The 13303-nt window shown below is 46.1% G+C and overlaps 2 protein-coding genes across 2 annotated transcripts; both read left to right on the forward strand.

Moving 5' to 3' along the window:
• Window positions 1-961: 961 nt before the first annotated feature.
• Window positions 962-3123, forward strand: LHYA1_G008378 (uncharacterized protein; the record flags this gene model as incomplete). The annotated part of the gene is made up of 2 exons (XM_031153298.1): window positions 962-1400; window positions 1622-3123. 2 exons carry the CDS (start codon window positions 962-964, stop codon window positions 3121-3123), a joined length of 1941 nt encoding a protein of 646 aa, XP_031002251.1.
• Window positions 3124-7649: 4526 nt separating this feature from the next.
• LHYA1_G008379 (UNC93-like protein) lies at window positions 7650-9913 on the forward strand (the record flags this gene model as incomplete). The annotated part of the gene is made up of 15 exons (XM_031153299.1): window positions 7650-7851; window positions 7945-8038; window positions 8103-8130; window positions 8185-8231; window positions 8302-8379; window positions 8440-8505; window positions 8556-8593; window positions 8638-8816; window positions 8868-8922; window positions 8985-9038; window positions 9098-9185; window positions 9240-9379; window positions 9439-9513; window positions 9574-9693; window positions 9747-9913. 15 exons carry the CDS (start codon window positions 7650-7652, stop codon window positions 9911-9913), a joined length of 1431 nt encoding a protein of 476 aa, XP_031002252.1.
• Window positions 9914-13303: the final 3390 nt, after the last annotated feature.

Here is a 13303-nt window from a genome sequence, read left to right on the forward strand (position 1 = left end):
GACAAAGTCGGCTCTAAGAGAGGGAGCTCAAACAGGATCCCTCCGGAATTATAACCCTTGAGACAGGGACAGGTTCTTCGCGGCAGTGCCGAGGGTCCCAATTTGGCCCCTACTCACCCTAGCACTGCCCACATTCATGATTTCCCCAAACTCCCTCTTCCACTGACCCCTCTGGCAATCTAATGCCTTTTAATTCCCTGATCCCGTAGAAAACAAAGCCTTATGAGCGGGCGATTTAACTATTTATGGCACCGGGAATTCCCTGTTATGAGTTACAGGGTGTGGTTAATATTTCTGCAACTTTTCAGGGTATAGTTTCACTGATCAACGCTAGTAAAACGTCGATTCTACAGCCTTATATAGGCTCTTTATGCATGGGTTTTGGACTTCCTATAACTCTAGTGATCGCAAGCCTAAAGCTATGCTTTTCATTTCACTTCTTCTTATTTCTAGCATATATTTCTATTACTCTACACTTAAAATGCCTTATCCTATAACCCCGCTAGCGAGTCTCTCCCTCTATAGAACTAGGTACTATAACCTTGTATTTGTATATAGAGCTTAAAATGCAGGTCTATTTGCTTATGAAATTAATCTAAAAGTGACTCTAAAAGTGATAAAAAAGTGCTTCAAATGCTGGAGAAAATTTGATATTGCAGAAATTCCTATGTGACCTTCGAACTGTCTTAGTTATAAGGGGATCCCTAATCCAGATGGGAATGCGGTAGACCTTGAGAAATGCGCACAGATTTTAAGCCCCAGCGTATCTAAGACAGACCCCTGGTTTGCAGATTAGGTGACAACATCAGCCCCCTTCTCCCTAATTGTGTCACCGACCTGCCGAGCAATATGATTGGTCCATGAGAACACCACAAGACTGCTCAGCCTCGATTCGAGTTTTGTATATTAATGTCATGTATCGCGACAATCTTTTTCGCATTCTCATATTTTCGAAGAAAAAATGCTCTGTATTCTGTGTCAAAATATCCAATTCAAGCTATACCTCGACTTGACAAGGGAAGAGAAGTTCTACCTCTTATCATTTTGCGACGAATGGCAATTTGATAATCCAGATGATTACAGCGAGGATGCAGTTTTGAATACTGACTTAGGGCTTGTTGGAGGTCCCCATGAATCTTTTTACTTTCACCATCGCAATTTGGGATCACTGCAAAAAGCAGCAGATGACGGTTGCAATTTCTGTTATCAAATATTCTATGGACTACTTGGAACCACCACAGAGGTCAATCACAGTATCGCGAGTAGCTCCGAGAGATTGTACCTTTTTCTTCAAGCACCCGATTTTTGCGCACCAGAAAGTGAACATCTTTATATTGGAGATCTCGGAGTGCGCTTCGGAAAGGAGTCTCTAGGCCATCTGAGATTGAAGAATCTAAATGGTAGGTGATTCAAGGCCCATTGATTTGACTTTATTTGACTGATGATTCCCCAGATTTTGAAAAGTTTATTCCTAGCGGCCAGAATTTGGAATATAATTTGAATACTGGGTCTTCTATGAATCTGGATTTAGCAGCTAGCTGGTTTCATGATTGCGCAAACTACCATGAACACTGTTGTCACCAGTCTCAACTGGATTCAATACTCCCATATAGAGTACTAGACCTTGGGGACAGGGAAAACTCACAAAATATTTCTATCTCTGTTGGCGAAGACCGGGTCGGATCATATGCTGCGCTTAGCTACTGCTGGGGCAAAGCTGGAAGCCGAAATTACCTCACAACAAAGGACAATCTTGAGATGCGGCAAAAAGCTGTGGATGTATCAACTTTCCCAAAGACTTTCAACGATGCCATAGTCGTCTGCCGGTACCTCGACATTCGATTCCTCTGGATCGATTCGCTGTGTATTGTTCAAGACAGTAAGAGTGACTGGCAGACGCAATCTCAACGAATGGGAGATATTTATTCCAATGCTGCGTTGACTATATCTGCTGCAGTTGGAGAAGACAGCCATGCTGGACTCTTTGTTGATCGAGATGCCCGAAAAACATATCCTTGTACGCTAGACGTTCAATACCCCAAGGAAGATGGAGTCATCAGAAAGGGAGCGTTCCTTATATGTCGTGATTGGTACATGCCTGAGCCTGTGTACTTGGACACGCGTGGCTGGACATTTCAAGAGAAATACTTGTCAACACGGACTCTTAGCTTTTCGAAAACGGAAATATACTGGAACTGTGCTTCCAAAACTGCATCTGAAGGCTTACCAATGGGCTTGGTTCCTTTGAACAACAAGTCAGACTTCGACAGGTATATAAAGGTGGACGCAAAGGGGAACTTCTCAACCCGGGTTCACATGAGGCAACGATTCCATTGGTGGTATCAAACTATGGAGATATACAGCTACCGCATATTCACACACGAATCTGACAGGCTAATAGCTTTAGCTGGATTAGCCTCGAAATTTAAAACGTCAGGCGATTCGTTTTTATATGGTCTATGGAAATCAGACTTGGCCCACGGATTAGCTTGGAGGCTCAGTGCTGACAATAAAGAAACTGGCACAGACATCAGCCTAACATCGCCAATACCGTCGTGGTCGTGGGCATCTCGCCCGGGCAAAATTATCACGTACTATGACTCTTACTACGGGAACGACGGGACTCTAATGGAATGCAATAAATCCATAACCTCAATTGGCGTCAGTGGAGACAGTCTCTTAACCACCCCTTTCGAAGTTTTAAATGCGGATCCTATGCCTCTAGCTACACATCTGGCTGCTTCATCCACACGTCCATCTTTGAAGCTACGAGGTCTAGTCCGAAGAATCATTCCAGCAAAAAGTTGTGCGGCGTACAATGAGAACGTTTTCCAGGCTAATCAGTCCTTTGCCTTGTTCCGATACGCTTTCTCATCAAAAAACCGGACATGCAAACAGTTCCTTGCGTTTGCATTCTACGACGAGGCAGTAACGAAGGGTGACAATCTCTATTGTCTGCCGCTTATCCCCTCACCTTCGTCCGAGCATAAGGATGCCAGAAGATTCAGTTGCTTACTATTAAAGAAAGTTGACGCAGGAGTAAAGTTTCGAAGGGTTGGATATCTAGATCGTAGTGTCTGCTCCTTCGATGGGGTGTCGCCTACTATCCTTGAGATTATATAAGAGACAGAGATAGTTTTTCCACGCGAATTACCGTAACAAGCACCAGGACGTAACAACATGCGAATGTCCTCGCTGGGAAAACGTTCGAGACCCGGTTCGCGAAGAGTACCGCAAAGCAGACTGCGCCAGTCTCAAGTGCGACACGACACAGCTCGAACGTCGACAGCTGGAGTCAAGGCAGCAATTCAGAGACCAGCCTGATGATCCCGTATTACATTTTGGGGCCATAGCTTCGGATGCCAGGGTGGAGAAGTCTGGGTTGACAGGGATAGGTATGTGAAAGATTTTGGTGTCATTGCCTTTGAGATGGAGGGAGCTGGGGCTTGGGATGAACTGCCTTGTCTTGTGGTCAAAGCTGTGTGTGATTACGCAGACAGTAGCTAGGAAAATCACTATCAACCAGTTTATCTCTTCCGGGATAGAGGTCCAGAATGTATTCGGCTGCCGCTGCCGTCACCGCAGCAGTATGATCATGCCACTGCTTACTCTTGTGATTCTTTTCTGATTCTATTGGTGCTCGAGATCGGCGTCGATTTTCTGACCGTGTCACACAGCAGCAAAAGTTGCGCAGAGTCCACTTTGCCAGGTGGCAATTTTAGCCAGCGGCAATTGCAACCCAGGAGCCCAAACAGATCGCCCCTATCCTACCCTCTTGGTTCATTCATCTTGCTTCAGGGTTTCGCTCACAGTTGAAGCTATAGAAGCAAACAGCTCAGGTCCAAAGACGGTAATTGACTTTGGTAAGTATCATTTTCGGTGCAGATTATATTGGTAAGCTTCCGTGCAATTATGAAACTTGCCCTGCATAGCAAATAAGTCAGTCCGACTACCTTGCTCAACTGTCCTGTTGGTACAATTGATGAGCACCCTATCCTATGCCAAACGTCCCACGCTTAGGAACACCCACATCCTGAATATGGATATGGATTCCATATCTATCTTCACATCCATAATTATACATCCAAACATCCCACTCACTTATCCATTGTGCTCGCCTCTACGGGAACATTCCACTTCCACTTCCACTTGTACTCCCGTCTCCCCTCTATTATACTTCAGTATCCTTCAGGGACCATAGGACGCGAACAATATATCTTTGATGCTTTCTGCAAAGCCCCTCCCTTCTGAGGTGTAGAACGTACCGGTGTCGTGGAGTTTGACGTTAGTGTGTTCTTGGTAGATGATATTGCCGTTGCTAGCTAATGGGACCACACGATCGGTATCTGAGATACAGCTGCGACATAGCTTGGTTGTTATACTGGGAAATGCATTGTTTCGAGACGTGTAGACGGCGGGACGATAAGTTGATGAGCGGGGTTCAATGGGACGCGAAACTGAGTATCAACCTCACCCCAGAGCTTCGGAATATATCCTTTGCGAAAACAGAGCATGAAAAGAAACGTATTCGACATATACATATGACGCAGAGACCGGCCGCGAAAATGTCAAACGAACTGCCATCAGCGATAATGTTCGTGGCCAGGCGGCGGTCCTGGAAATTGATTATACATAGGCCTATGCATCTCATGCTCTTCCACACCCCGTCCATAAGCAGTGCCCCCCTCATTAGACAGAGGCCCGTATTTCTGCCCCCCACCCGGGAAATAACTCGTTTGTCCGGGGACAAAGTCTCCCGGTACAACAGGCACCGCTCTCACACTGCCCGCCGCTCTGGCTCTCCTGCGCCTAGCCATACACAATCTAAAGGCGCAGAACGCAGCGACGGCCGCGATGATGAGTGCAAGGACGACGACGACTATGGCGATGATGGCGCCGTGGGAGAGCGTGCTGTGTGTGCCGTCTGAATGGCGCGCTGTGTCTTTCGTGGACCCGGGGACCGAGGCTCGACATAGGTATTGGCTGTGACTGGGCGACGTGGCGTTTATCCGGTCGAAAGCAGAGCAATCAAAGTTGGCTTTCGTGCTGTTCAATGAGAAGCCTTTCGCGAAGCTCTTTAGGTCGGAAAACCGAACACTACGAAGATCGTTCAGCAGATAATCTTTTTCCCTTTGCAGTGCAATGAATATGAATATGGATACTTACGTCTGGAAGGGCCCGCTTAGACTGATATTTCCTTTGACGATTTTTAGATCGTTGATGCTTGTTAATTTGGTGAGAGAAGGATTGTCTTGAATCGTTATATTTCCCGACCCCGCAGCAGACCCCCCAATTGATTCCAGATCCGACATTTGTAGATTATTCAAATCCGCATTATCGTGTATAGCTACCGAGCCATCGACATGTTCCAGCTCGGAAGAGCGAGCTTCGTAAACGTGTTATTCCTAACCACGAAATCCCCCACCGTGATATTCTTCAGCGCCGTGAGAGTCAGCGAATACACGAACTGCACCGTCAAATTCCCCGTTGTCTTCAGAGCCGGAAGCCCAACGCTCAGTATCGAGCCTCCACCAATACCTGTGAGATTCAGAGCACCGGACACGGACAAGAGGTTCGGCAGGTTTATCGTTCCGCCGGCTGAAATCGTGACATCGCCTTCTAGGGTGCCGCAGCTGGAGAGCGCGTCGGCATCGCTTTGAGACAGGATGCGGAAGTTGTTGATGGTGCTGGTTTTGGAATTGCAGACTTGACCCTCTGGAGGTGGGAGTGAGCTATGGTCAGTCCATTGTTTGTGGGGAGACTCGAGAGGAGGGGGGAGCTTACCAGCTTGGACAGCACTGGTTAGAAGGGCTGCTGCCAGATAGCAGCTCGTAAATAACTTCATCTTGCCTCGCGACAGTACTCGAGTCCTCTCTTACGTTCTCTGTGTGCTACCGGTAGTTGCGTCCTTGGTAGGGGGGCGTTTGCGCATTTTCTATGAAAGTGGTGGGTGGTAGGCTGACCATATACTTGTATTCTAATTTCTCACCCCAGACACCCCGGGTTTTCAAGGGGCAAGATCCGTAAGGATAAGCCTAAATCGCGAATCAGCGCCAGTAGCCGCACCAGCAGCCGGCAGACCTAGGCTTCTTCAGGCTACATTTCATTTCCGCCCTACTGTTCGGAGTATGCCATGCCCCTTGCTTGCATTCGGCCGCCCCTACTTGCGCCACATCTTCGAATAACTCGCTCGCTCGTCCCATTCCTCACGCGTTACATGTTCTCACTTCCTCTACCTTTGACTTTTACATGGTACAGTACGCGTCAGATTTATGGTGAATACGGAAAGTTGAGAAGGTTCCGTGTATGGAGGAGTTGTGCGTGTATTAGAACGCGATTTTGGGCTATCTCAAGGCTTCTGGTGAGGGAGGCCGGTCTGAGGGGTTGTTTTGGAGAAGCGGGAGGAAGGAAAGCCCACGTTTGAAAAAGAGAACGCTTTCAGCAGGATTGGATTTAAGTATGTTCTATTTGATTAACATCGTAAGTACCGCTGAATTGTCCTTGCATGTTTGTATCGTCTCATCCTCGTTACTTCAACGCACTCCATGTCCAAATTTTATATTCTCGATTGGCTCTAACCTCGAGCATGGAACTCCTTACTTCCACTCTAAATACTCACCATTCTGCCCCCAAAAGCTAACAGCACAACTCGCCACAGCACGCGCAAGAGTCTTCGTATTCCGAATCCCAGCTTCCCCGTTCAGGTTGGACGGCTGCGTATACAGTGGTTGTGTCCGCAGACGTGTCCTGTGCTGTTTGACTCTTGACCACCAATGCATATGCGGTGATTTACAATAAGTCATCAGTGCCAAGTACTCTAGGTATTTAGTGCTACTTGTTGGGTTACGAACTATTCGACCAAGTGGCCAAGGTTCTTCTGCACTTCTGATTTTGCGTGAACAAGAGTATACTCTAAAGCAAGTACCAATAGGCAATTGAGTATTCTATGGTATTCAACCGGAACTAATTTAAGAACTAGTCGTGCTAGGATTAAAATGTTATAAGTCTTAGGCGAGGTACTGCGAGCTTAACTTCTCTGATATACGAGACAGTCGTGGTTTGAAATATTTCTTTAAGTTTCTCCACACATGGAATTCAATCTCCAGTTCAGGTATCATTTTCTGTACTGCCTTTGAATTATAGAATATCAACCCCCAAACGCTCTTCTCAATGTACACTTTAAAGACACTTCTCGATTTCACGCGGTACTAAGTGGCAAAGATTTCTAGGAAGCAACTCCAGGGGCTTCTTTACCGAAACTACCCTGTAGGTTTTTTCAAGCAACAACACTATCAATATGGAGCTTGTGAAGCAAAAAAATTTCGACATTCAAATGATGTGTCAGTAATATAGAATAAGGTGACTTTTGCCAACCAGAGTTGCCGCAAAAGGTAGGTGACAACACAAATGCCTGCGAAAATCCCATAATCGGGTTAGTGTATTTCGCCATTCCTGCCAAATATTCGAAACTTTCTTTTTTTCACACTATTAGTCGGCGTCTCATATGATCACATGTTTAATCCCACAAGAAGGTACCTACCTATATAACAATCAGGCATTATCTCTTTTAAAAGTCTTTTCGCTTAATTTAGTTCTTGCTTTCCGAGAGTAGGATTTCTGGAACTCAATACAGCGATAACACAAAGGAAATGGCTTCCTCTGTAGACCGAGAAGAAACACGTCCTCTGCAGAAGAGGATCTGGTATCGCACGACTCTGTTTAATGCGTTTGTGATTGGCGGGGTAGGCTTCCTGGCGCCGGGCCTCTGGAACGCCATGAGCGCCCTTGGTGCTGGGGGCGCTCAATCACCATTTCTCGTCAACGCTGCGAACTCGCTTGTCTTTGGGCTAAGTATGCCATTTCAAGCCATTCCACTAATAGCTTTCTTTTCTGGGTCTTGATTTCTGTGAGAGAACTCGTTTGCTGATGGTATATAATGTGTAGTGGGGTTTCTGTGCTTGCTTGGTGGGCCCATATCGAACAGGATTGGACTGAATTGGACTCTTTGTCTTGGTGCGATTGGATATCCGATTTATTCGTATGTCTATGGAATCATATACGTGGGGGATTGCCAGAATCGCTAATGTTTTTAATGGTAATAGTGCAGGGCTATACACCAACAATCGTTATGTAGAACACACCATGTTTTTGCTTTCAGACTGTTCGTGCTAATGGCGAGGGCAGGGCAACAACTGGCTTGTATTGGTTGGAGCTGCCTTTTGCGGCATCTCGTAAGTCCATTCTCTAGCCAGAAAATCTTCCTCGAGGCTGGCGGCGAAAGCTAACAGTATAAACAAACAGTGCTGGTCTATTTTGGGCTTCCGAAGGCGCTGTTGCCCTAGGTTATCCCGAGGCTTCGAAGAGGGGAAAATATATGAAGTAAGCAAACACCGTATACTTAAGTATCTCTATTCTTACTGATTGATTGTATAATGATAGTATTTGGCTGATTTTCCGCACTGGGGGACCACTTGTCGGGGGAGCCATTGTGCTTGCGCTGAATCAGTTCGTGGCCTGGGTCTTCTACTAGATGTGCAATGCTGACTTGGGCATAGTGGCGCTCAACAGAAGAAGAAGGGCAAAGTTGGATATGGTGAGTGTGATTGATGATCGTTGACATTGCTGGTTTTGACGTAGAGATATCAGAAACCTATCTGGTGTTTATCGCGCTTCAATGCATTGCCGCCCCGCTAGCACTGTTGCTCACTCCGCCGGAAAAGGTCCAGCGTTCAGATGGGACCAAAGTGAAAATTGTTGCCGAAAAGTCATTCATCGCTGAGATCAAGGCACTTGGAAGGGCATTGGCTAGGCGTGATGTAAGTGCTTTCTTCTACATCATTGATGTATTGTTTTCTGACGAGACGCAGATTCTATTATTACTGCCTATTTTCTGGGCTGCTTACTTCAACCAGTACAATTCAAGTAAGTTTGAACCCCAAACACCTCCTTACTTTATAGTCTAGTCATCTAACATAGCAATGCAGATTTCCAAACGTATTACTTCGGAGTTCGCGCACGAGCCCTAAGTGGATTTGTTAGTGAGTTGAAACTCGTCCTCATGGTCATTACACTACCCCACAATCACTAATAATTTCAGTCAACTTCGCGGGTTTACTTTCATCTTACCTGATTAGTCTATTGCTTGACTACAAGAAATTTCCCGTCAAGAAGCGCTTGAATATTGGGTAATATAACTAAACAGATTTCACCAAGTAAGGAGAGGGACTGACGATCTTTAGCTTCTATTGGGTGATTTTCTGGCATCTCGTTGCTTGGATCTACGCCTGGGTAATCCAAGAAAAGTACACCGGACACCCGCCTACCTGGGATTGGGAGGACTCTGGATTCGTCGAAGGGTTTTTCGTCCTAGCATTCTGGCGTAAGCTATAAATCTACTCGGTCATTCAAATGCGTCACAAGCTTATCAATTACCATCAGAATTTTCGCAGCAGTCCCTGCAGAACTGGCTATATTATTTCGTGTCTACGAAAACCGACAACATTTCTGAATTGTGTAAGAATTTCCATTCCTGTTCGAGAGAAGCTGTGATAGAATATAACTAACTAAGCCAAGCGCGTTTCACTGGTATTCTTCGCGGACAGGAGAGCTTTTCCCAAGCCGTCTCTTACGGGTTAAATACACGTGAATGGAAAGGTGGTCGTGTTCCTCTTGCTGTCAATACAATACTTCTTGGTAGGCAGCCATCCTAAGCACATGTCTTGATTGATGCTCATCTGTTCTTCCAGGTCTTGCAGTAATACCCACATGGATCGCTATGCGTGAACATGTCCCGGTTGAGTCGGACAAGAGTTACGGATTCGAGGGCCACAGTGATGAAGAAGTCCCGTCGGAGGACATTCTGACTACGCAGACGAGCAAGGTTGTGGCGGTCCAAAGTACTGTGCAGCGTTAATATGGCGTCGTTAATGTGCCTCCCAACCAAACTCTTTACGTGGAGGGCCCGAGAAGGTTTCGCTACATCAAGTTCGTGTAACGTCGAACTATTGTCTCGGTGGTGGAACTCATAGTTCTTTGTCTATATGTGTAAAGTGTCGATATTTTGGCTCGAAAATATGCAAGTGAATCGCCTTCGTTCTCGCTCCGGGCACCCCTTCAATGCTTCCTCTTATTCTTCTTTGGCCACGGTTTCTTCGAAACGTCTTTCCAATCATCCTCATCCTTGATTTTCAACCCCGACTTTTCCATAACAGCCAAAAACTTTACGTTTCTAGCAAGTAAACTCTAATTTCTGCGAGACCACACTATCTGTTCATCCAGTAACGGGAGAAAGAATCCAATCTCACGGATGTCTCTCCCCCAACGAGGACCGTCGCATCTACCGAGCTCTTTACCGCTTCGAGCTGTCCCGAGTTTTGTTCACAGAGCCTTGTGGTATACAAATCCCACCAGAATCTAAAGGGTACTTTGACTCGATTGATCAAAGCTTGGGAGGTCGAGGAGTTGGCTTGCGTGCTTGACTACATCATCAGATGTCATACCCAATCCCTCCAGGAAAGTTCCTCCGAACTTTCCAAATTTCGTCCCAAGAAATATCTAAATGATGGTGGGTGCTCCTTGTATCTCTCACGATTGTGATGAATCACCTAACCCTCTTTTGCAAAATATTACCAAGTAGAAAACACAGGATATCTCATGTCCCTCGGTCTCCCATTCTTATGCCGATTGCTCAACGCATCATCTGCTGTGCAAAAGGCCTCTGTTCTTTAAGATAATATCTGTTGTGACCGCTATTTCCTTAAAGTTGCTTTGGAAGAGGATCCATATGACTGGGTGTATCAGACCGATATGTACACTGCTGCCAAAGATGGACAGGAGCTTTTTTTTAAAGACGATAGTCTTGTCGATGGCCCAAATGCCGCCTGGGTATGGTTAATAGGTCAGAAAATGGAAATGATAAACTTCGAAGAACATAAGTAGCCTTTCAGGAAATGCGTACGGGATGTGGGACGTTGACAGACTGGAAGATTGGGGGATATTGGACGTTGACCCGAAATAGCTTTGTGGCGCATTCAGCTTGCACACTTGCATAAGTTCCTTCGTCAGCCTCACAGTTAACGCGGTTGTTCTCAAACTTAAGAGCTTGGGGTAACCCTGGGGTCTCTTTAGTGAAATTGGAATTGGCCGTCTTGACGTGAAATATCAAAGAAGACTCAAAAGGCTATTGGAAGAGCTGCCGCGGGACTGATAAGCGAAGTCATTGGCACAAGAAGGTCTAAACTCTACGAGGCTCTGCCTATCTTGGAGGGCAGGTTTGGCGGCTGATAGCTGAAACTTATGAAACAGGTGGGCCGCGTCCGATATGGTCACCGTAAGCGCTTTTCACAAGGCAAGGCTGTGCATGTGTCTGTTAAGCGCCCATATCAGGTTCTAGCGGGAATGCAGTACTCGAGTATAACTCAAGAACGAGTCAATCAGAGGCAGCACGGCTGGTTGAAGAATCCTACCGAGTAGGCCAGCGCTTGTCGCATACGGCGCAGCTGTCACACGGCCGCGGCTAAACAATGCTAAAGATCCGCTTACCTAGGTATGACTGGGTACGAGTCGCCATTCTTTTGTTTCAAGTAACGAGGAGTATATAAGCGCCTGGTTGTGGGCTTGGACCCACAGAGCCTCCACAGAGCCTCCACAGGCAGGAGTCGGCCTCGGCCCGCAGTACGCTCTAGCGCACGGTCCAGCCCAGAAGTGATGAGGCTAGCCTGTCCCTTGGCGGGGACGGACGCCTGATGGAATCTTGTCTTTCTCTCTCTATTAGCCAATCTCGATGAGGCAGGTAAGGTGGAGAGAAACGGTGATAAAGGCGAACGCCACAATAAAAAGCGGAGACATTCACCTTTCAAGCAGATATGCGCGCACGATATATGTGGTATTAATATCAAATGACCCTCTATTAGCGCTACTCAAACACTTAACCGCTGTACCTAGCACGTCAGAGACTTGGACAAAAGGGTCGAGTTTGAACTAAATGTTGGGATCTTCCAGTATGATCAAACTCAAACTAAATGTTGGAGTCTTCCGGTATGATCAGTATATAAGTCGCCTTTCAGTACCCTTTCAATATGTCTTCATCCATAACATCAACTTATCACAAAGTCGACTTCTCTCTTCTCATCAATCATATCCAGCCGATATCAAGTTTGAACAACATAAGCCCCCCTCACTCTCTTCATCACACCGATCTGCAGATACCACTACATTCAATACCGTATTCAGATTCATCCCCAGCGCTTCGACTTGGCCGCCAGTAATTTGTACGCTGCCATACTATTTTGCTGTCTTGTTTAATAGTAGAAGTACACCAATTTCACCATACTTTATTCCTTATTCGCTATATACCTTGAACCCACTTGAGAAGAAGCTAGTTCAATTGAATTGATGTAAGTCAAATACCCCTTTTACAAACATCTTACCCTTGTGGCTCATATGTATGATTTAGCAAAAATGGTTGACTGTATGATCTGCTACGGGACTGGAGAGATTGTGGAAAACTGTGTTTCTTGCAACGGAGAAGGTTCATGGGTCGGCGGAGACGGAAGACGAAGACGATGTGTGTATTGCGAATGGGGGAAACAGAAGTCTCTTTGCATGAGATGTGGAGGCCTCGGCACAATTGAATAGACATGCCTATGTTGGTCTTTAGGGCTAAGGAGAATTTGGGTCAAAGCTAGCTTTGACATGATTTTTGTACTTCATTTGGTTTACGTTTTCTGGATCGCATCCTGTCTCTCATTTCCATCTGATTTGGGTCGAAGCTGGCTTTGATAGGTTTTGTATCTTATTTGATTTATAGTATCTAGAATGCATCTTATCTCTCATCTCTATCTGCTTTTAGTTGTTCCGTATCATACCAATATGTCCCACGTGGCCCTACGCAAGCTCCGGGGCGTTATCTATACTTATGTCTAGCTAATGTGGTCTAAGTGTATTAAAATAATATTATCTAAGTAGAAGTAGAAGAAAGCCGCCCGGGGGGGGTGGGGGGGGGGGGTGCCGGTGGTCGCCAGCACACTTAGGGGAAGGCGAGAGTATGTTCAGGAGGGGGAAAGACGATTACGCATACTGTATAAATTGAGATAGTGCCCCTAGGGCTCTAAGCAGCATTGGAATATAATGTGCCAGGTCGCATAGGGCATTAAAAGTCAACCATAGTGATGCCGCCTTTGTCTATCTGGCATAAGAAGCTTAAGGACGATATAGGCTCTAGGCTTATAATACTAGCGCCAATGAAGATAATAGCTTTGGATCTATGGTAATATTAAAGGGGGTTATAGTGCAGAGTGGGGCA

The sequence above is a fragment of the Lachnellula hyalina genome (genome assembly GCF_007821495.1).
Source record: "Lachnellula hyalina strain CBS 185.66 chromosome Unknown contig00179, whole genome shotgun sequence".
NCBI classification, from domain to species: domain Eukaryota; kingdom Fungi; phylum Ascomycota; class Leotiomycetes; order Helotiales; family Lachnaceae; genus Lachnellula; species Lachnellula hyalina.